This window comes from Microcaecilia unicolor, chromosome 13 (genome assembly GCF_901765095.1).
Source record: "Microcaecilia unicolor chromosome 13, aMicUni1.1, whole genome shotgun sequence".
Classification (NCBI taxonomy): Eukaryota; Metazoa; Chordata; class Amphibia; order Gymnophiona; family Siphonopidae; genus Microcaecilia; species Microcaecilia unicolor.
In genome coordinates, this window is record NC_044043.1 from 77,609,870 (window position 1) to 77,634,302 (window position 24,433).

General features: G+C 44.6%; 1 protein-coding gene across 1 annotated transcript in view; it reads left to right on the forward strand.

Moving 5' to 3' along the window:
* ARHGEF16 (Rho guanine nucleotide exchange factor 16) overlaps positions 1 to 24,433 on the forward strand; it is a 102,003-nt gene that overhangs the window by 6,333 nt on the left and 71,237 nt on the right. The window contains 1 exon segment of the mRNA XM_030222588.1: positions 14,220 to 14,791. Within this exon segment, the coding sequence (XP_030078448.1) occupies positions 14,240 to 14,791 (552 nt within the window). The 5' untranslated portion in view covers positions 14,220 to 14,239.

Genomic DNA, 24,433 nt, shown 5'->3' on the forward strand with positions numbered 1-24,433 from the left:
TAAAACAGCACAGGCAACTGAAGAACAGAATTTGGAAGGAAATCTTAACAATAGGACGTTTCGCTGTCTTTAAGAAAGGCAGAGCTTTTTCAAGTATAGCACAAAAGTAGGAACAAGGGTTGGGAGCTGGGGAGCGAGGATAAATGTAGGAGAGCTAGGAAGAAGACTAAGCCCGGCAAGACAGAGTATGATATTAAAATATGTAGCCCCAAACACACACGTTTGTTCCAGAGGAATTGGGGTGTGCTGGTAAATTGTTAACAGGGGACTGACTCTCTCTCGCCAGCAAAGTAAAAGAGAATTCAGGAGGGGCGCAAGCCCACATTTTGAGATCCATTTGTTAAAGTAGCCATGGAGAACCGGCTCCCAAAATTCTTAAAAACTTAACAAACGGCTCTTGAGAGCCTGGGAGAGCCTGCTCCAGCACACCACTGGTTATAGAATCCCGGTTCTGCAGACAAAAGATTTACTTTCTCTTTCTCCAAATACAGAGCAAACAAGAGAAGGGCCGAGGAGCATTTATCCCTTGGTACCTGTTACTAAACCCAATTTGGGATATACAACCTGCAAACTACTATTTTAGTGCCCTTAAGAAAGGTGACTGTTTTGATCTGTCTGTCATTCACTTGCTTGGTGTTATCATGCTTTGAAATAGTAGGCCACAGTCAAACCACCTGCAGATGAAATGACCTTCCAGTGTCTTTCGGATGGCCTCCTAGCTGCAGGGCATAAGGAAGAGGGTTTTTTTCCCCCCCCCTTCAAATTATAGCAAATCATATCTTAAGGGCCAAGTATTCCAGTACTGGGTTGTCTTGAAACCTGGAACCAGATCAGGTGATTATCCCCAGCAACTTCCGTGTAGTGTGTGTGTGTGTTGACTGTTCAGTTTTTCTCACTGGCAGCAGGTTCAGCAGCGTTGTAGTAAAGACAGGTGACCCTAAAAGCATTCTGGGAATTCTGCACTGCTTCTGTTGGCCACATTCTGTTGTCGAACTGGAATGGGTCGAGGCCGTTTGTACACGAGTCTTAGCTTGTTGGTGCGCATTAGCATGTAAGTTGCAAGGAGCGTACCAGGCCTCTTTTTTTTTTTTTTAAGATTGCAAGACAGGTGTGAAGTTGTGCTGAGGGCTGCATTTAAGATTTTGGATTGGAGAACAGGGTGGGGCCAGAGTACCCGCGGCACCTTTTTCGAAGAACTGAGTTCAATTTCCACTGCAGCTCCTTGTGACTCTGGGCAAGTCACTTAACCCTCCATTGCCCCTGGTACAAAATAAGTTACCTGAATATATGTAAACCGCTTTGAATGTAGTTGCAAAAACCTCAGAAAGGTGGTATATCAAGTCCCATTTCCCGTTCCCTATTGAGGCTTCCATGGCTTTTCCTTTGGCCATATTAATCCTTTTGCATGCACCCACTGCCTGCTCCGTGTAGGATGGTGTGCCACCCACCGATTTTGAAAGTACAGATATATCTTAGGCTTGAAAAAGCTGAAAACTACCGGGTTAAGTTTACATACAAATATCCACAGGATAGTTCAGAAAAAGCCACTGCAGGTTACACCCATAACAGGAGATCCCCAAACAGGCCAAGTACATTATCTTAGTAAAACATCAAACAGTTTATTTTCCTCTTAAAGGCACAAGCACAGTGAATAAAAAGTAGACACACATTCTTTGCAAGTAACACAGACATAGGGCTGGTTCCTGGGTTTTCATCAGTACTGGAGTCTTCAAGGCTGTGTAAAGTGAGATGCTCTTTTGTAACCTGCTGGTCTAGTGGTACCTACTGGCTTGAGCTGTTGTGACTGGTTTAATATTTGCCTAGACCTGTTTCCAGAATAAGTTAAAAACTGGTTGTGTAATAGCTTCTCTCGTTCTCTGCTCACTAGCTGTATTGTAAAACGCAAAGGAGTAAATTCAAGAAAGTTTTGCCAAAAGTTAAGGCACCGAACATTTGAGTGCCAAGCGTCAATTCTATAATGGCAGTTCCGTGCAGAACTGCTGTTTTAGAATAGTAATGTAAATCCGTAATGGTGAGCCTAACTTTAGACGCACGCATTTACGCCTGGCATTGGATTTCCAGGTGTAACGCTGACAGGCATAGCAGAGACTACATGTCAGGGAGTGATTTTGAAAAACAAAGTGGGAGGTGGACCAATGACTTCAGGACGCCGAGACTAAAGTGTTATAAAGTAGAATAAACTTTATTATAGACTCGACACAGTACTGTGTTTCGGCCACAGGCCTGCCTCAGGAGTCTTGAGCAATGTAAATAATTTTTTGAGTCACTGTCTCGTCTTGGATGTTACCCCCAAAAAATGTATCCAATGCTGGATGGTCTAATCAAGGACATCCAAGATCGCTCAAGACTCCTGAGGCAGGCCTGTGGCCGAAACACAGTACTGTGTCGAGTCTACAATAAAGTTTATTCTACTTTATATCAGTTTAGTCTTGGCGTCCTGAAGTCATTGGTCCACTTCCCACTTTGTTTTTCTGTATCTGTATCTCGTGGGATTTTGTGTTCATCCACTTTGTGGAGAGCCTTCCTTGAAATCCCAGAGGTCCTCTTCATATGATACAGGGGTCTCAACCCAGCCCTTGAGACACACCTAGCCAGTCAGGTTTTCAGGATACCCACAATGAATATGCATGAGATAAATTTTGCATGCACTGCCTCCTTTGTATGCAAATCTATCACATGTTCATTGTGTGTATCCTGAAAACCTAACTGGCAAGGTCTGTCCCCAGGACTGAGTTGAGAATCCCTGGTATAAGAACATAAGAGTAGCCATAAAGGGTCAGACCAATGGACCATTATCCTGCTTCCAACAGTGGCCAAGCCAGGTTACCAGTACCTGGCAGAAACCCAGATCATGGCAACATTCCATGCTGTCAATCCCAGGGCAAGCAGTTGTTTCCCATGTCTGTCTCATGTATATAATTAGATCTGCCTCACCCATTTGGGCAGCAGAAGCCATGGGCTCTCTGTACTAACCTAGAGAGAACTGCAAATCCCCTCTAGATGCTTAATTACCCCAACCCTGTATCTGCTCATGGCAGGTCTCCACAGACCAGGCTGTAGCTAGGTTCTGTAATTAGAAAGGAACCCAGTATTCAATAGATATAATAAGATAGTTTATTATAATCTTACCAATAGCAGTACAAGCAAATCAGACAGTCATATGGTGGAACAGCATTACATGGCACATCCTCTCTCTCTCTAGCCTTCTGGAGTCTTCCTTCTCTGTTCTTCTTCTCCTCTCGTCTGATCTAATACTCTCCAGACTGGTCCTTATATACCATTGTGGCTTCATTGGTTCCAATGGACCCCAGTCTTTCTCACCAGGGCTCTTGGTTCTTATCAGTTGATCAGAATGACTTCATATGTTCCCAAACCTTCCTCTAGCACCCCCTTTGGATGTTCTCACCCGGGGTGCAGCTGACCCAGTACTATCTCTACATGACCATAGCAACTCTTGCTTATGATATCTTGCAGGTGCCAGTCCCAGAGCAAATGCCCTCCTCCATTGCCAGCTCAGCACTTGCTACAGTGAAATGTAACTGTGTCAAAGGTGATCTCTGATTTGTACAAGCTATCTCTCTTTTGTATCAGAGATGATTTTGATTTCTAAGAGAGGCCTAGCTCTTATTATGAGCCATTGGCCTGTATTTTACTGAGAGCAAGGGCTAGCATAACTCTTTACTCAATAGTAGACTATGGACTTTTCCTCCAGGAACTTGTCCAACCCTTTTTTTTTTTTAAACCCAGATACACTAATCACTGTTACTACACCCTCCGGCAAAGAGTTTGTGAGCTTAACTTTCATTGAGTGAAAAAATATTTCCTCCTATTTGTTTTTAAAGTATTTCCATGTAGCTTACTTGAGTAGCCCCTAGTCTTTGTACTTTTGGAATGAGTAAAAAATTGATTTACTTCTACTCGTTCTACAAAACTCAGGATTTTGTAGATCTCAATCATATCTCTCATCCATCTCTTTTTTTTTGGCATACATTGACCAGAACTGAACTCATTACTCAAGGTGAGGTCACACCATGGAGTGATACAGAGGCATTATAGTATTTTTGGTCTTATTCACCATCCCTTTCCTAATAATTCCTGATTGCTTTTTTGGCCTCTGCCACACATTGAGCAGAAGATTTCAGCATATTATCTACGACGACACCTAGATCTTTTTCTTGGGTGCTGACCCCCAAGGTATACCCTAGCATCGCCTTGCATTTGTCCACATTACATTTCATCTTCCATTTGGATACCCAGTCTTCCAATTTCCTAAGGTCTTCCTGCAATATTTCACCAGTCTGCACGTCTTTTAACAACCTTGAATAGTCTTGTGTCAGCTGCAAATTTAATCACCTCACTCGACATTCCGATTTCCATATCATTTATAGACATATATGAAATAGCACCGGTCCCAGTATAATGTGATAAACTGCAGTACTGCGAAGCACTTCAGACTTAAAAGTGTTTATTGAAGACATGGGATGGGACTTTGTGCTAAAATTTCCTAAGATGTATTTAGACAGGGCCCTTATCTTTAGCTGAAATTATTCCAGCTTTGGAAAATTGAACATTTCAACTAATCACAGTGCACTTATTATCTTCCCTGAGACGCCTGCAGCCAGAGGACACTGGCCACGCATTTCATGCTGACAGCATGAGACGTAAACAATCCACAAGAGAACATTCATCTCTCCTTGTGCCAATTTTTGCAAATTAAAAAAAAAAAAAAGGAAAAATTGCATTTTTTGTTGGCAATCTGCTTTTTCCCCATGGAAAAGGACCAGTTTTAAAATACAGTTTTGCTGTCAGAGGACAATAGGGGTTTGGGACTCATAAATACAAATAGGGGGTAATTCTTTAATGTGGGAGCGCACATTTAGGCCACTAGGCATCCGCCTAGGGCATAGCATTATGGGGTGGCTGACATCACAGTTCTGGTGCGTGAAAGAGCCTCCCTCCACTTCCCTTTTCATTGCCAGGCCTGGAAAACCAAAGCAGCAGCCGTGCTGTGTGGTCCACTAGTTTTTCTTATAGACTTTTGGAAGACAAATTAGCTCATTCCAATCCCATTGGTTGTGAGAGCTCATTGTATTATTATTATTATTTATTACATTTGTACCCCGCGCTTTCCCACACACAGTAGGCTCAAGGCGGCTTACATAGTAATCAGAAATACAAAGTCTTAAAGGAGAAAACATTTCAAACTGTAAAAAACATAGTAATGGTGAAGCTTAATAATGTATGATTAGGGTAAGGGAAGGTAAACAGGATAGGATAAGTAGGGAAAAGGGGGTAAGGAGGGCTATGAAAAAGGAGAGATGGAGCAGAAAAGGTTGGGGAAGAGTGAAGGGAAATAGGGAGGTGGGTTGGATATAACCAATGGTGAAGTTGGTATCAGTGTCAGAACAGATTTGGGAGGGTAGGTTGATAAGATTAAATTGGGTCACTAGGGTATGCTTGCTTAAAGAGATGAGCGTTCAACATTTTTCTAAAGGGTAAGTAGTTGTTGATTGTTCTGATAGATCTTGGTAGAGCATTCCAAAGCTGGCTGCCCAGAAAGGAGAAGCTGGAGGCATAGTAGGTTTTGTATTTAATTCCCAGTTGGGAAGATGTAGGTTGAGAGAAGTTCGTGAGGACATGGATCTATTTCTGGCGGGGAGGTCAACCAAACCGCTCATGTAGCCAGGGGATTCACCGTGTATGATCTTATGGATCATTGTGTGAATCTTAAAATGTATTCTTTCTTTGATGGGGAGCCAATGAAGCTTCACTCGGAGAGGTGATGCACTTTCGAATTTTGACTTACTAAAAATAAGTCTGGCTGCTGTGTTTTGGGGAGTCTGGAGTCTCTTTAATATTGTAGGTTTGCCAGCTGGATTGACATTTTCAGAATAGGTTGTTCCAGGCCTGGTTTTATCGCATTGCATGCAGGATCTTGTAGTCATGCTTTACTCAGGGAATGCAAGAGGGAAATTACAAGGACAAGTCCCCACATGTGGTGAGGTAAAACCAGAACTGGATCAGCTTGATCTGCCACTCTAGAGCCAATTGGCAGCCCTATATAGTAACATAGTAAGTGATGGCAGAAAAAGACCTGTACGGTCAATCCAGTCTGCCCAACAAGATAAACTCATATGTGCTACTTTATATGTATACCTGACCTTGATTTGTATCTGCCATTTTCAGGGCACAGACCGTAGAAGTCTGCCCAGCACTAGCTCCGCTTCCTAACCACCGGTGCTGCCACCCAATCTCTGCTAAGCTTCTGAGGATCCATTTCTTATGAACAGGATTCCTTTATGGTTATCCCATGCTTTTTTGAATTCCGTTACCATTTTTGAAATTGGTTACCTCTGATCCCAGCCATATTGTCTTTAACCATCTTCTGTTCTAGAGACGTTCAACTTCTGGTTTGTGTCGTCCATATGTTTTGACCAGATTGTAAGTTGCAGGGAAGAAGAATAATTGTCTCTTCTATGTCTTCACATACATCTGGAGTGCTATGGAAGTATTTTAATCACAGTGTTATTGGGGTTTTCTTGAGCAATGCTCATTACGAACAATTTTCATCAATGTTAAGTACACCTGGGGCTGATATTCAGCAGAGGAAACTAGGGGGCCCTTTTACAAAGGCATACTGAAAAATGGCATGTGGTAATGTAAGACGCATGTTTTGGATGCATGCAGAATCATTTTTCAGTGCACCTGTAAAAAATGCCTTTTTAAAAATTTTTGCCGCACATCCATTTTGGGTCTGAGACCTTACCGCCAGCCATTGACCTAGCGGTAAGTGTCTCACGCCGTAACTGGGGCGGTAATGATCTACTTGCGTAAAATGCCAATTACTGCTCAATTACCGCCTGCGTGCCAGAAAATAAAGATATCTTCTGGTGTGTGTAGCGGACGCGCATCAAAAATGAAATTACCACAAAGGCCACACACGGTAGCTGGGCGGTAACCTGAAATTGACGCGTGTTGGGCGTGCATAGACTCCTACGCGGCTTAGTAAAAGGGCCGCTCGATGAGGCAGGCTCCTACCCAGTTATCGCCCACTGACCAGGTGGTCGTCAGATTTTCTGGTTAGTGCCAGGGGCTGTCCAGGAGTGAAATCGGAGTTACCAGGGCAACACCAATATTCAGGAATGGTACCCAGATAGAGAAAAGACTGTCCCCCTAGGTTAACCAGGTACCGCTGCTGAATATCATGGTACCCAAGTAGCTCCTAGGAAGCTGGCAAACACCTGGATAATCAGTGTCGGTACCCAGATAGTGCCAGCACTGAAGAACCGGGCATAATACAGCTAGATATAGATTGTAAGCTCTTTTGGGCAGGGACTGTCTTTTCTTTGTGTTCAATTGTGAAGCGCTGCGTACGACTGGTAGCGCTGTAGAAATGATTTGTAGTAGTAGTAGTAGTAGTAGTCAGGTGAAAAAAAACCCACCTGTACCATTAGCTGAATATTTCTCCCCCCTCCCCCAGTGTTTTATACAGTCAGGCTAATGCATTTGTATTCACTCCTAATCTCCAAGGGCCACCAGCAGGTCTGCTTTTCAAGATATTCCTGATTAATATGGACGAGCAATTTTTGCATACAGTGGAAGAAGTAGCAGGTGTGGAAATCCTCTCTCATGCATATTCATTAGGGATATCCTGAATACATGACCCCATTGGCAGCCCTCATGGACAGGATTGACAGAGGCAAGAAAAGTCATACGACCCAACATTAAATTCAGTGTTGTCTGGCACAATCGTAATGAGAAATCGTTCTACAGACTTAATGTAGTCTTTGATAATAACTGAAACTGATGGAATTCTAGTCTCTTTTTCATGGATTTAAAAATATGGGATGTTGCAGAACAATTAAATACAGATATACTGATTAAATCTTTGGACTCGTAGATAAGCAATCAGATACCTGCTGTTGTCTCATTGGATATTCCAGCTATGTAGTATGTTGCTTTAACCAGCCTAACATCCTTTTCAAATCACATAACATAGTAACATAGTAGATGACAGCAGAAAAAGACCTGCACGGTCCATCCAGTCTGCCCAACAAGATAACTCATATGTGCTAATTTTTGTATGTACCCTACTTTGATTTGAACCTGTGTTCTTCAGGGCACAGACCATATATGTCTGTCCAGCACTATCCCCGCCTCCCAACCACTATCCCCGCCTCCCAACCACTGGCTCTGGCACAGACCGTATAAGTCTGCCCAGCACTATCCCCACCCCCCAACCACCAGCCCCGCCTCCCGATCTTGACTAAGCTCCTGAGGATCCATTCCTTCTGCACAGAATTCCTTTATGCTTATCCCACGCATGTTTGAATTCCGTTACCGTTTTCATTTCCACCACCTCCCGCAGGAGAGCATTCCAAGCATCCACTACTCTCTCCATGAAAAAATACTTCCTAACATTTTTCTGGAGTCTGCCCCCCTTCAATCTCATTTCATGTCCTCTCGTTCTACCACCTTCCCATCTCCGGAAAAGGTTCGTTTGCGGATTAATACCTTTCAAATATCTCTATTTATGTAAGTTCAGACACCAACGAAATTGCACTATGTTGGGATGTTTTCAATCCTCATCATATAACCTGGCTCTGCTGCTCTCCTTTGTCTTCCACAGAGAAAACCTTCATGCGGCTGTAATCTAGGCAAAGGCCTGAATTTGAAAATGATTTAATAGGAAGCACACAATAGAATGAGCTTTCAAAAGCTTCTTCTGTAGGAAATGTGTTGGAAGCCAACTGATAGGAAGGTTCGCTAACATGGATTTTTGACTGCTACCAAAGACTGTACAAAAATGTCATTGTTGAGAACGCAACTCATATTTGTCCTGGGCCAAGATTTGCTATAAAGAAGACCACTGTGCTACAAAGGAGAGCACACTATATAAGCTGATGGCATTTAGGGATAATTAGGCTAAATTGCAATGGAAGACACAATGACGGTAATTCATCCATCAACTAGGAAATGGCTTGGTCTTGGTTGAGTTCCTGCCCTTAGAAGCTGGCCTGACTTTGCTTTGTTTGGATTATAGTACTGGCCGTATGTTAGCAATAAAAGAGGTCGGGCGATATAAGCACGTTCAGTATTCCTAAACTTAGCTGGAAACAGAAGCCTGTTCTCTTAGCAAATCGCAAGAAATGATGTAAGAAGAAGTGGTTCACCATCCAAAAAAATGTGGTTCTCCCAGGAAGGTGCTTTAAGTGAGGGGTATAGTTTTATGAAGGAACCATTAAATAATTTTCATTCACATATCTAAAGATCCCCTCGAATAATGGCAGACAGCAAGCTACAGCGATATTTAGGTAGAGGCGCTAAAAGGGCAATTTTGTAACAATTTGACACATAAGTGTGTATTCTATATATTGCGCCGAATTCAGCACAGAAAAGCGTTCTAACAGATGCAAGGCGCCAAAACGGGGTAGCAATGGCAGATCCATGTGAAAACACACATGCCCATTTGTAGATTAGCACCTGAGTCTTTCCACATGGATCTGCAAAAGGGGTGTGGCCATGAAAGGGATATAGGTGTGTCAGGGGCATGCCCTTAAAATGCATTTAGGGCCCCTTTTCTTAAGCCACGTAGGCGCCTACGTGCTGAATGCGTGCCAAATTGGAGTTACCGCCCGGTTACCACGTGGCAATTTCAATTTTGGTGCGCGCCCACTACGCGCATCTGAAAAATATTTTTAATATTTTGGCGCGCGTAATGGACGCGTGCCAAGTAGCATTTGACATGTGTAGGTCATTACCGCCCGGATTCCTTTACCTCTATGTCTATTGGTGGCGGTAAGGTCTCAGACCCAAAATGGATGCACGGCAATTTTGATTTTGCTGCACGTCCATTTACGTAAAAAAACAAAAAAAGGCCTTTTTTACAGGTGCGCTCAAAATGGATTGGCACGTGCCCAAAACCTGCGCCTACACTACCACAACTCATTTTTCAGTGTGCCTTTGTAAAAGGACCTCTTAGTATTATAGCGCAGATCCGTATCCAACTTGCGCGCCGGGATTTAGGCCTGGTTTCGGTGGTGTAACTCCTTGTACCCAAAGTTGGGCACAGACCCTGGCGCTACACACACTCTATAAATGGTGCCAATCCCGGAACGCCCATTATAGAATACTTTTTAGCACCGATTTTTTTTTTTTGGCCCTAAATTTTGAGCGCCATTCACTGAATCCAGCCCATAGTGTGTCAGTGAGAGTAGGCGTTGACATGGGTGGGGCATGGGAAGGGGCTTCCTCTTACATGCACAACTTACAGAATACACTAAGTTTATTTATTTATTTGTTGCATTTGTATTCCACATTTTCCCACCGATTTGCAGGCTCAATGTGGCTTACATTGATCCGTCATGGCGATCGCCATTCCAGAGTGAAAGATACAAGTGGTATTACATAAAGAACATAAGTGATATAGTAGTAGAATTAAGCAAACAGGTATAAAGAGATCAAATTTTGGAATAATAGATACAGTGGTAATGCGTTACAGTTCATATAATACGTTAAAGTAAAAAAAAAATGGGTCGATTCGGTATGCCTTGTTGAAAAGATAAGTCTTCAGTAATTTCCGAAAGTTGGTTAAGTCGCCCATTTTTTTCATGTCAAGTGGTAATGCATTCCATAGCTGCGTACTTTTGTAGGAAAAGCTAGATGCACGTGTTAATTTGTATTTTAGTCCTTTGCAGCTGGGAAAGTGTAGGTTTAGGAATGTGCGTGCTGATCTTTTAATGTCCCTGGGTGGCAGGTCCATGAGGTCTAACATGTAGACTGGGGCATCTCCGTAAACGATTTTATGAACCAGGGTGCAGACCTTGAACATAACACGTTCTTTAAGTGGAAGCCAGTGTAGTTTCTCTCTTAAGGGTTTGGTACTTTCGTATTTTGTTTTACCAAATATGAGTCTGGCTGCAGTATTTTATTTATTTATTTATTTATTGCATTTGTATCCCACATTTTCCCACCTCTTTGCGGGCTCAGTGTGGCTTACAATACGATATGAATGATGGAAATACAATTTGTTACAATTTGGTTATGGATTACATTGTGAAAAGTTATACAAGACAATCAAAGTGTTGTTAAGGAATATAAACACTGGAACCAAACCTTGAAACATTGGAAGGAGACAGCGGGAGGTTAAAAGGGCATTATGTATGGTATACATATTTCTGTGAGTAAGGGTATGAGTGAGGTGAGACTACGGGGGATGAGAGTTCAGAAGTGGATGTATTGATGCATTAGTGAACAGTGAGTGTGAGCTTTATGTGTTTTGCTTCTTTCCGTAGATTTTTTCAAAAAGATGGGTCTTCAATAGTTTGCGGAAGGAGGTTTGCTCGTGGATCGTTCTCAGGTTGCGCGGCAGTGCATTCCAGAACTGCGTGCCCACGTGAGAAAATGTTGACGCGTGTAGCGTCTTGTATTTTACGCCCTTGCAATTAGGGAAGTGGAGGTTGAGGAAGGTTCGGGATGATCTTTTGGCGTTTCTGGGTTGACGTGCATCCTTGCCACATTTGGGTGCCCGCAGTAATACAACATCTACGTCTGGTATAACTGCAGGCGCTTGAATGTAAGACATGCTGATGCGATACTATTGCTATGCTATTAGAGTCCTATTTCTCACCTCTTGGTAGGTTCAGTGTGGCTTGCAGGAGTCCAGAGTAAATTGGTTACAGTTTATATAGAACAATGCTACCATTTATGTAAAACACTGAGGTTTACAGTTGTCTTATATTTGACAGGTTGTAAGTGTTTTTTTATATTTGCTGTAGGTAAAACATGTTGAGTGTTTGGGGTGTCGGAAGCCTAGGTCAGTTCTGTCCATTGTCGTATTCATGTAGTTTTTTTTTTACAGGAGACCTGTGTGACTAGGTTGGTTCGGCAGGAAGGAATTTTCTGAATAGATGGGTTTTCAGATGTTTTCGAAAGATTGGGTAGTTGTCCATGAATTTTAGGTCCTTCAGTATAATATGACGAACTTTGATGAACATGCAGGACGTCAGAAACAGAAGGAAGCCTTTTGCGAGAAGAAGAGGACCTCGGCTGGTGAGGGTTGGGGTCCCCTGCCAGCAAAGGTAGGCAATGGCAGGTTGGCAGCGGGAGGAGAGATCGAGAGGGTCGACGGGAGGGGGGGCCAAAGTCGGCGGGGGGGAGGGGGCTAAAATGTGCCCCCATACCTCTGGCTCTGGACCCTCCTCCCGCCAAAGTCTGGCTTACAGGGCTAAATTTAAAACTCTGTGTTTGATTTTCAAGGTCCTCCGACAAAATGGGCCAGAGTACTTAAAGAATGTTAGCCCTTTTAAGTATCATCACTATCTGTACTTTTGCCAAAAGAAATTGTACGATATGATACCCACCAGCGAGCCTTCTTAGGAGTAGCCCCCACGCTCTGGAATTTACTCCCAGAGGGGCTACATCTAACTTGAGACTACCTCTACTTCAGGAAGCAGGTGAAAGCCTGGCTCTTCTCCCAAGCCTTTAATACATAGGGTGACTGACTATACACTCATTCTGCACCCGCTCTAGCTTGCTACACACACCGTAACAGATCAGTTCCTTATCTCTTGCTTAACTATACAACGAACTTGCCTTGACTTTAACTAACCACCAAATTAACCCAACTGACTCTGTGCCACGCATCTTATTCCCATTATATATCTGCTTGCATGCTTATTAGGTGTATCGTTAGTATTATGCTAACATTGTATTATATCTCTGGTATTTGAATTCCGGTGCTGTTAAATTTGTACATTTTTTTACATTGTTTCACGGTAGTTCTGTTATTAGGTTTCAGTTTACTGTTTTCAAGTTTATCTCATTTATTGTATTTATGTTTATTCTTGATTATTTTACTATTGTTATGCTGTTAACAAAATTGTAAGTTATATGTTAAACTGTACCTGCTGGGTGAATTTCTTCTTAAAGGCAGTTAATAAATCCCAATAACTAAATAAATAATAAATAAATAAATAAATTGTGCGTTGACATTAACTGCAGAAAAACAGTCACTTTGGTGCATTAACTATATGGTAGATAGCTTACAGTACAATCAGCTATACCTCTTGAGGTAGTGTTGACTGCCGTGTATTATCTGCTGCATTCAGTGGTGTAGCCAGGAATTTTTAACAGGGCCCCCCCCTCCCCCCCAACGGTACCTTGAAACCTCCTCTGCTCCTGTCTTCACCTGGACAGTAGCGGTGGCACTCATAGGTTGCCTGTGGCCTGTACTGGATCTTTCTCTCTGAACGGTCCCTCCCGCCCTTCACAAAACAGGAAGTTGCATCAGAAGGGGGCAAGATAGTTCAGAGAGAAAGTCCAGGTGCAGGCCGCAGGCAGCCTATGAGAGCTGCTGCCCGGGCGAAGACTGGATGGGCGATGGGGCGGGGCAGTCTGAGAGGGGGTGCGTAAGCAACACACGCACCTGGAATAAATACGCCACTGTCTGCTTTAACAGTTCATGTGTGGTAACAACCTCTGTGTCAGCTGCAGTCTCCACCCATTCCATGCCCTTTCCCTCCGTAGATGTTTAATAATAGTGTCCAATGTTCTCATCAATCTGTTCCCATATGGCTTATTACGGGAACATTGGACACTAAAGGGTTAACATGGGAATTATTGTGCCCTTTTAAGGTACTGCGTTAACTGTTAGCACAGGTCCATAGTGATGGCGTGCTGTAGTTAAAACACGAAACAGCTCCTGCAGCTTAGTAAATAGCGTTCAGGATCATTTTTTTATTTTCAAGCTATGTAAGGACAAATTTCAGTTTTGTACTGTTCACCATTGCAACCTGGCTAACTTGTCCCAAGCAGCTAGCACCGTAAAACAGGCGATTGCTCCTTCCAATCAATCTAATCCAGTTTTAGTTTGAGCCATGCTTTTCATGGATAAACACGTATCGATCAAGTTTTACTATATAAAACCTTTAAAAACCTGCAGCAAATGTAAAATAAACAGTATAAACAATATATAATCATAACAAACACTATAACAATTTTAAATAAACCTTTCCGTAAAGCTTGTACATATTTTTTTAAATTGGAATTTCTTAGAGGCAGCTTCTGGATTTTCTTGGAAGGTGTTCAAGAATGTCTTCAGTTTGGAGATTCCTACAGTATGATTTTCTTTCTAGGAACTGGCACCCCTCAAAAAGAGTTTGTGTGGCTCATTTATATCGTATTTATTTCTCTTTTAGGTTCTCGGCCTGCTAGCAACATGTCGCAGAGGCATTCTGATGGGTCCTTGGGAGACGATGAGTCTTTACTTCTGAATAGCAAGTTTTACTCCGATTTAAATCTAAACACGACCTCAAACGTGAAGCGAAGTTCTGTGCAGGCCCTGGACAATGTGGCCTATGCCTCAGAACCGTCTCCTACCGCTAACGAGCCTCGAAAGATTATCCTGAGCACACAAAGCCCCGCGGCTCTGAAGATGGGCACCCAGCAGCTTATTCCGAAAGGCTTGGCTATAGCGACCAAGACAAAGGTGCCACGTCACCACAGCTTTGCAGCGGGTGTGCTGCAGAAAGAAGCAGCTCGGTATGATCCAAAGAGGGTGTCTGTCCCCGATTTTTGCTTTGATAATCCAGATGAAGACGAGGACTTTGAATGCGGGGGAATACTGCAACGGAACCGGAGGAACCAGTCCTACCGGGCAGCCGTGAAGGGCTTTAAGGATGAAATGGAAACTATCAGACCTGCATCCACTTTGAAACCAGTGGCAGAAGACTCCACAGTACCACCACCGAGAAGTCCAGGAAAATCCAAGGTACGCTGTTCCATCAATGTATTTTTTGACTTGTCTCATGTGAAGGTCCCTTTTCGAGATGGACAATCCAGGTCAGGGTGTGATTTATTTATTTATTTATTTGTTGCATTTGTACCCCACATTTCCCCACCTGTTTGCAGGCTCAATGTGGCTTACATAGTACCGTCAAAGGCGTTTGCCCAGTCGGTGGTTAACAAATACAAAGTTGTATAGTGATCGTATGAGAGGTATACGTGGAGGGTCGGAATGGATGAAGATTGCGTGATGTCCTGTTCGATCATAGTCATGCTGTGTTGGTAGGTGAAGAGGGTTACGTGGGGTCGTTGGGGTAGGCCTTTTTTGAAGAGGTAGGTTTTTTAGTGATTTCCTGAAGTTCAAGTGGTCGTAGATTGTTTTCACAGCTTTTGGGAGCCCATTCCTGTTCAAACTTCTTCTACTAACCTATAAATATACTCACTCTGCTGCTCCCCAGTATCTCTCCACACTCGTCCTTCCCTACACCCCGCTCCATGGATAAATCCTTCTTATCTGTTCCCTTCTCCACTACTGCCAACTCCAGACTTCGCGCCTTCTGTCTCGCTGCACCCTACGCCTGGAATAAACTTCCTGAGCCCCTACGTCTTGCCCCATCCTTGGCCACCTTTAAATCTAGACTGAAAGCCCACCTCTTTAACATTGCTTTTGACTTGTAACCACTCGCCTCCACCTACCCTCCTCTCCTCCTTCCTGTACACATTAATTGATTTGATTTGCTTACTTTATTTATTTTTTGTCTATTAGATTGTAAGCTCTTTGAGCAGGGACTGTCTTTCTTCTATGTTTGTGCAGCGCTGCGTACGCCTTGTAGCACTATAGAAATGCTAAATAGTAGTAGTAGCATTCCATAGTTGTGCGTTTATGTAGGAGAAGCCGGCTGCATACGTTGTTTTGTATTTCAGTCCTTTGATCAGTTTCCCAGGTATTTTTTAAAAGGCTCTGTAGTAAATAACCTAGATGAACGTTGGCAAATGCAAGAATATTTTCCGGTACATCCAACAGGAGCAGTGATTTTTAAAACAATGCACCTGGGAAAAAAAGTGCATCCTGCTGTCCCAAATGTGCGTTGCTGCAGCGTTTTAATATTACTTCTCCTGACATAACGAAACGCTCCTGATCCCTCTCATCCAACAGCAAGGTACCCCACATCTGTACGAGAGCCGGTGATGGGAGGCGGGACTGGTGGTTGGGAGGCGGGAAATACTGCTGGGCAGACTTATATGGTCTGTGCCCTGAAAAGGACAGGTACAAATTCAAGGTAAGGTATACACATATGAGTTTTTCTTGGGCAGACTGGATGGACCATGCAGGTCTTTTTCTGCCGTCATCTACTATGTTATGTTACTATGTTACATCAATCCCACCTCCAGTGGCCAGTGGTGGGGACAGCAGCAATCTCCACCTGCTCCTGCCTGACCCTGCCAGCCTTCAAAATGGAACCAATTGACTCCTACCAGTAGCCTAGCAGTACTACTGTTAAGGGTCAAGCTGCCGAATAAGAGGTCATACTTTCTATTTGGGGTTGGCGGTCTGTTCAAGGGGAGTAGTGGATGGGGATTGGAAGGGAGTAATTATGCCAGGGGAGATCAGAAGGGGGGGTCTACTTCTACTACTACTATAAATAATTTCTATAGCGCTACCAGTCGTACGCAGCGCTTCACAATTGAACATGAAGAAAAGACAGTCCCTGCTCCAAAGAGCTTACAATCTAAATCAGGACAGACAGACAGGACCAATAAGGGATAAGGGTAGGACAGACAGATAGGACACATAGGAATGATTCTAAATGGAATGTTGCTACTATTTGAGATTCTATATGGAATGTTAATGTTGCTATTCCGCTAGCAGCATTCCATGTAGAAGCCTGCCCTTGCAGATCAGCAACGCGGCCGCGCAGGCTTCTGTTTCTGTGAGTCTGACGTCAGACTCACAGAAACAGAAGCCTGCGCGGCCGCGTTGCTGATCTGCAAGGGCAGGCTTCTACTACTACTACTATAAATCATTTCTATAGCGCTACCAGTCGTACGCAGCGCTTCACAATTGAACATGAAGAAAAGACAGTCCCTGCTCCAAAGAGCTTACAATCTAAATCAGGACAGACAGACAGGACCAATAAGGGATAAGGGTAGGACAGACAGATAGGACACATAGGAATGATTCTAAATGGAATGTTGCTACTATTTGAGATTCTATATGGAATGTTAATGTTGCTATTCCGCTAGCAGCATTCCATGTAGAAGCCTGCCCTTGCAGATCAGCAACGCGGCCGCGCAGGCTTCTGTTTCTGTGAGTCTGACGTCAGACTCACAGAAACAGAAGCCTGCGCGGCCGCGTTGCTGATCTGCAAGGGCAGGCTTCTACTACTACTACTATAAATCATTTCTATAGCGCTACCAGTCGTACGCAGCGCTTCACAATTGAACATGAAGAAAAGACAGTCCCTGCTCCAAAGAGCTTACAATCTAAATCAGGACAGACAGACAGGACCAATAAGGATAAGGGTAGGACAGACAGAAGGACACATACTTCTGCCTGGGGGGATTTGAAGGGGTGGGATACTTGTGCTGGGGGGGAACAGAAAGGGGTGTTTGTGCAAGGAGAGAGCAAAAGGGGGGCATGGTGTGCCTGGGTGGGGAACAGGAGAGGGTGAAGTGATGCCTCCGCCTCTGTCTTGTCCATGACCCACTCCACCCATGTTAAACAGCTAATATGGGTTTTAACCATGCTGGCTAGTTTTAACATATAGTAATTACTAGCGTAGGTCCCAGTTTTTATGTATATTATTTCATAGACCCCTGACGCAGGCCTTACGGCCGAAACACGTCACGTGTCGGGTCAATTGTGCTATTGTGAATAAAGACCTTGTTCAGGAAGACCCTCATTGTGAGAGGACTTTTATTGGATCCACTGTTTGTTTTACCTACCCCAGTTAATATCTACCACACAGAAGAAGCCACGCTAGCTGTTTAAATGCAGATTAGTAAAAAGGCTCCATCATTTTTTTTAAGACTCAAAATAAACTGAATATATGAGATCTCTGTTTTATTTTTTTGGTTGTTTAAGAGCTGGTTAAGTCAAACCACCTACATCTGCCTAACGAGAAGACTCAGTTCCCTTAGTATCTCTTGCAGGCCTCAAGCAGTAGAACAGAGGTCAGTCAGCAGTGACCTGGAAGGAAGCCGAAATATTCCAGCAGAAATGTTTTTTTGCAGATACTTTTCCTCTGAATAGTTTGTAGCACTGTGGAATAGCCCTATAAGGGCCCAATTAATTAAAAAAAAAAAGCTGAGCTCCTTACTGTGTGCTCCTAAGTTAGGCTTCTAAATTTGGGCCTTACTTTTAGCCAAATTTAGGAGCATAAATTTTCAGATGAAAATTCATCTTAAGTTAGGACAGTGGTGATCCTCCCCTGGCATTACAGGTAGCAACAATATTCACCCAGATAGAGGTGCGATTTAAGCCTTTTTCTGTTCTCTCTTAAACTGCATAACTATATGACAGTAGCTGAATATCACCAATAGGGCTGTACAGTCACTTGAAACAACATAGGACTTGTCAACAAAATTTCCTGTGTTGTTTCATGTTGTTTTCTAACAGAAATGAAAGTAAAAATATTGCAAACTCTTTGCAAACAGTCCACACTGTTAACAACATTTGCCCCTGACGAGAAAATTAAAAAACCAAAACAAAGCAAAATGAAAGATCCTGAAAACAACACGGGAAACTAAAAAAACTGAAAATGTTTGCCCTGCACAGCAGTGGCGTAGCTACGTGGGGCCAGAGGGGCCTGGGCCCCCATAGATTTGGCCCTGGACCCCCCTGCCGACAACCCTCTCGACCCGCCGCTAACCCGCCGTCGCCTGCCTTTACTGGTGGGGGACCCCAATCCCCACCAGCCGAGGTCCTCTTCTTCTCGCAAAAGGCTTCCTTCTGTTTCTGACGTCCTGCACATACGACATGCAGGACGTCAGAAACAGAAGGAAGCCTTTTGCGAGAAGAAGAGGACCTCGGCTTGCGGGGGATGGGGTATCCCGCCAGCAAAAAGGTAGGCGACCGCAGGAGGGGGGGGTTGAGAGGGTCGTCGGCAGTGGGGGGCAAAGTTGGTGGCGATGGCGGGGTAGGCAATGGCGGGGGTGGGGGTCGGTGGCACCAGGCGGGGCTAAAATGTGTCGCCTCACCTCGGGCTCTGGACCCCCCTCCCGCCAAAGTCTGGCTATGCCCCTGCTGCACAGCCCTAATCACTGGCAGCTAGGCAGAGCTCCCACATTTCTCCCAATATCCAGACAGTGCCGGGGCTGTCTGCAAGAATTTTCAGCAGCTCTATCCAGATAGTGTTGCTGAAGATTTATGGGTGGGATATTTATTCACACCCCTCCCCTCTAATTCTATAAAAGGCGCCATAATTTGTGTGTACAGTTTAATTTGAATAATGAGCTAATCAGCACTAATAATTGGCTATTGAACAAGCAATTATTGACGCGAATTAGATGTAATTAGAACTTGTAAATTTAGCGCGGGATCTGTGCCTAAATTTTATACGTGAGTAAAAAAAAAGGGGCGTAGAAATGGGAGGGTCATGGGGTTCCTAGCATTTACACACATTGTTATAGAAAATGGAGGATATTTGCCCCAGGGGCGTAGCTACGTGGGGCCACGGGGGCATGGACCCCCACAGATTACGCCCTGGCACCCTCTACATTTGACCCCCGCCCTCGCATCAGGTACCTGATGCAGCAGCAGGACAGGGGGGGGGGGTTGGGCGGTGGGTTTGCGGTTGCAGCGGTGGGGGGTTTGTGGTTGCAGTGGCGGGGGGGGGTCGGCGGGAGGGGGAGGTGGCTAAACAGTGCCCCCCCCACCTCGGGCTTTAGCCCCCCCTCCTGCTGAGGTCTGGCTATGCCCCTGATTTGCCCAATTTAGGGCATTCATTTACACCACATTCCAGCTGGTACAAATGGCTGCACCTAAAGGTAGGCTTAAACGCTATTCTATAAACCGTTCCTAATGTTAAGCATGGCTTATAGAATAGCGCTTTTTTTCAGTGCCGTATATAGAATTCACCCCTTAGAGTGCAAGTTATAGAATGGTTCCAGTTACATGTATAATTATTAAATGAGCTGCTAATTAGTTTTAAACCTAGTAATTGGTGTTAATTAGTGCTAATTGACACTAATTTGCAGTTATGCACGCAACTGCCCTTAGTATTCTTCAACTGAGCCTGCAAAATCCATGATACACAACTGTAAGGGGGCGTGAACTTGGGAGGGGCTCAGGGCCGTGCCTAGTACTTATGTGCACAGGTTATAGAATACTGACAACTAACTATACGCCTAACTGACATCAGTTAGTCGCCAGCATTTACACCAGTCTAGAAGCTGAAATTTGGGTTCGGTTACGGCGCTGAAACTGGCCCCAAATCCTTTTTCTCCCTGGTTTCGGTTTCAGCACAAAGGTTAATTTTTGGCCATGTTTTTGGTTTTGGCCAGAAATGGCCATGTGTTTTCAGTGGAAGCCAAAATGTTGTGCTTGGTCCCATTTGTCTCCCTCCCTTGTCCCTCCCCCCAAACAAGAGGATGGCGGGGAAGCTGTCATTTCAAGAGAGGGGGGAGTGGCAGCGGCGGCCTTGGGGGGGGGGGCCAGGGCTGCGGAAAGCTCTTTCAATGCAGGGGGGAGGGGCGGCGACCTCAGGCGGGGGTGGGGGGGGAGCGTCGGAAGGGAAAAAAGAAAGCAGTGCTTGTCAGGGACGTCCTTGAAGGACGTCAGTGCTAGGCACAGACGTGCAGCTTGTTTTTTTATTTTTCCTTTCCCACAACAGCCCCTGCCTAACGAGAGGTGCAGACCTCACTTTAGGGTTTCCACCTTAAGGGGAATCGGTAAACGTTAGTGCATATCATTATAATAGCCTTGCAATGTTACTGCAGCTCATTATAATGATTTGCTTTCCGTTTTCGTTAGCTGAGTCCTTGTGCACCTTGAACTTAATTGGGTACATCACCTTTGTATGATGGCTATTAATCACTTTCTCTTTTAAGCTGGGGTGGGGGAGGTGCTAGCAGTGAAAGCTGCCTCTCTATCAACCCTGGCCCCAATTAACTCAAAGACAAGAAGCAGTGGAAGGTACCTCCATAATATCCCTAGCCCAGGCTAAGCTTGTAAGATAAGAGTCGATCTTGACAGTGCCCAGCACAGATTTCACTTCAGCTCCAGGTTTTCATCTAACAAATCTGGATTCGGATTCAACTTGCTGATTTTCTAAACCTGTGTTCAAGGCAAATAACAGTATGAGCTTCCGTTTTAAGGGCCCTGTTTACTAAGGTGTGTTAGCATTTTTAACGTGCCTACAATTAGCGCGCGTGCTAACTGTGTAGGTGCCTATAGGGATATTGTAGGTGCGTACATGGTTAACGAGCATTAACATAGTAGCATAGTAGATGACGGCAGAGAAAGACCTGTACGGTCCATCCAGTCTCCCCAACAAGATAAACTCATATGTGCTGCTTTATGTGTATACCTGACTTTGATTTGTATCTGCCATTTTCAGGGCACAGACCGTAGAAGTCTGCCCAGCACTAGCCCCGCCTCCCACCACCGGCTCTGCCACCCAATCTCCGCTAAGCTCCTGTGGATCCATTGCTTCTGAACAGGATTCCTTTAAGTTTATCCTACGCATTTTTGAATTCCGTTACCGTTTTCATTTCCACCACCTCCCGCGGGAGGACTGATGCGCTATAACCCGGCTTAGTTTGCAGGTGATACAATTCAGGGCAAAATGGCATGTCCAGTGCCACAAAGTATTGCATAAGAACATAAAACTAGCCATACTGGGTCAGACCAATGGTCCATCTAGCCCAGAATCCTGCTTCCAACAGTGGACAATCCAGGTCACAAGTACCTGGCAGAAACCCAAATAGTGGCAACATTCCAGAATCCCAAAGAGTAACAAGATTCTAGAATCCCAAATAGTAGCAACATTCCATGCTACCAATCCTAGGGCAAGCAGTGTTTCAATAGCAGACTGTGGACGTCTGCTCCAGGAACTTGTCCAAACCTTTCGTAAGCCCACATAACACCGTTACCACATCCTCCAGCAATGAGTTCCAGAGCTTAACAGGCCGCTTCTGTTAAACGGAAGAGTTTAAAATTGTCTCACATTTTTAAATTCTCTTAGTTTGGATTTATCTTTCACCTTTTCAGAAGTAGCTCAAGGTTAGTTATGCTACATATTTCTTTGGGGGACTTTCTATCTATGATTATACCTCACGCAATGGAGGGTTAAGTGAATTACCCAAGGTCACAAAGAGCTGTAGTCAGATGTGAGCCCTGGCTTCTCTGATGCTCAGCCCACCACTAGACCAGCTGGGTGGGCTCTCCATAGGTGCCTCATTGTTTTTCACCTTCAGGGGGCCACACAATTTTATTTGGCCACAATCATGGGATCATGGCCACAGAAAGATTGAAAAGTACTGCACTAGACTGTATGTCAGACTTGGTCCAAGTTCAGTCATCGAGGGCTGCAAACAGGTCATGTTTTCAGGATATCCCTAATGAATATGCATGAGAGAGATTTGCTTGCCCACCATTGTATACATGCTCATTAGGGATATCCCGAAAACCTGGTCTGCTTGCAGCCCTCGAGGACTGAACTTGGACAAGCCTGCTGTATATGATATTGCTATGAGAACTTCCATTCCTACAAGAAAATTGCAGTGAAACTTACAGATTACCTTAATGTACCATGTTACGCGTGCGTTTGACACTTCCAATCCACACAGGATGGTATGATGCCCCCGCCCCCATCATGCTTAAACTGGAGCTTAAACATCGTAGACATTCGCAGGTCACATTGGACTCTGCACATGGTATTAATTAAGAAGGTTCAAAGCTAGATTTTGCGCCAGATGGTACTGGCAGACAGAAGTAAAACCAATAATTCACAAATCTTTATCACATGCTTAAGTGCAAATATGACAAGTTTTTTTTTTCTGTTCCTTTAAAGAAGTGACATTTGAGATGGAACAATAGTGGTTTAGCTGCTTCAGGTTCACAGGCAGCATTTGGTGGTGATTTCACAAGGCCTGAGCTCCTTAACTAGATAAGATAAGAGGCAGAAAATCTACAGTGGGAAATGTTGGAGGCAGGAGCTGACTTCTGATTGGACAATTACAGGAAGAAGTGGGCTGCTGGGGTTGAGGAGAGTCAAGAGAAAGGATACCCCCCTCCCCCCATGTACATCCTAGAAATATCTCTGAACCTCTGTGGGCATTCTTCAACTCTCTGCAGCCTGTGTCAGGGATATCCAAAGCATTTGGCCTACAGTGCAGCCTGACCAAAGCAGTGAGAAGTCTGTGTTAGCTGCTGGTGTTATGCCCGGGTTTGCTGCAGTTTGACCTGGCAGTTCAGTGCCAGAGAGGGCAGAGAGGGATTCTGTAGAGTGAGATTTGGCGACTGCCTTGGGGACAGTGGGTATCGGGCGTCCATAGTAACATAGTAGATGACGGCAGAAAAAGACCTGCATGGTCCATCCAGTCTGCCCAACAAGATAAACTCATATGTGTATACCTTACCTTGATTTGTACCTGCCTTTTTCAGGGCACAGACCGTACAAGTCTGCCCAGCAGTATTTCCCGCCTCCCAACCACCAGTCCCGCCTCCCATCACTGGCTCTGGCACAGACCGTACAAGTCTGCCCAGCAGTATTTCCCGCCTCCCAACCTCCAGTCCCGCCTCCCATCACTGGCTCTGCACAGACCGTACAAGTCTGCCCAGCAGTATTTCCCGCCTCCCAACCACCAGTCCCGCCTCCCATCACTGGCTGTGCACAGACCGTACAAGTCTGCCCAGCAGTATTTCCCGCCTCCCAACCACCAGTCCCGCCTCCCATCACTGGCTCTGGTACAGACCGTATAAGTCTGCCCTCCACTATCCTCGCCTCCCAACTACCAACCTCTCTTCCCCCACCTGCTCTGCCACCCAATTTCGGCTAAGCTTCTGAGGATCCATCTGATGAGGAACATCTGATGGAGACTACTCAAACCCCTGAAGTGCAATTCTAGTCGAGCCCCCATTGGTGAAACTTCTTAATGTTCTCATGGATAATCAGTGGCAGACTGTTGCTTCACTGGATAAGATCATTTCCTCTGTTGCCTTTACCTTAGATATTGTGCAACAGGCTGAGGAAGGTGATTGTTAGGCTCCGGCCTGTCACATCAGTGCTTTACAGGAGGTCACTGGAAGACCTGGACTTACTCAAGCCTTTACTGGTGCAGGAAAAAGGGGTTACAGTTAGGAAACCTGAGACCACAGAAACCCAACTGAGGTCTCTCAATCTGAGATTGTTGAAATCTCCCAAGACATATTCTCTAAAGATAGTCTAAAGTTAGATGCCGGAATTACGTGCAGAGAAGGGCGACAAAAATGATAAAGGGGATGGGACGATTTCCCTATGAGGAAAGGCTAAAGCGGCTAGGGCTCTTCAGCTTGGAGAAAAGGCGGCTGAGGGGAGATATGATAGAGGTCTATAAAATAATGAGTGGAGTTGAACGGGTAGATGTGAAGCGTCTGTTTACGCTTTCCAAAAATACTAGGACTAGGGGGCATTAGATGAAACTA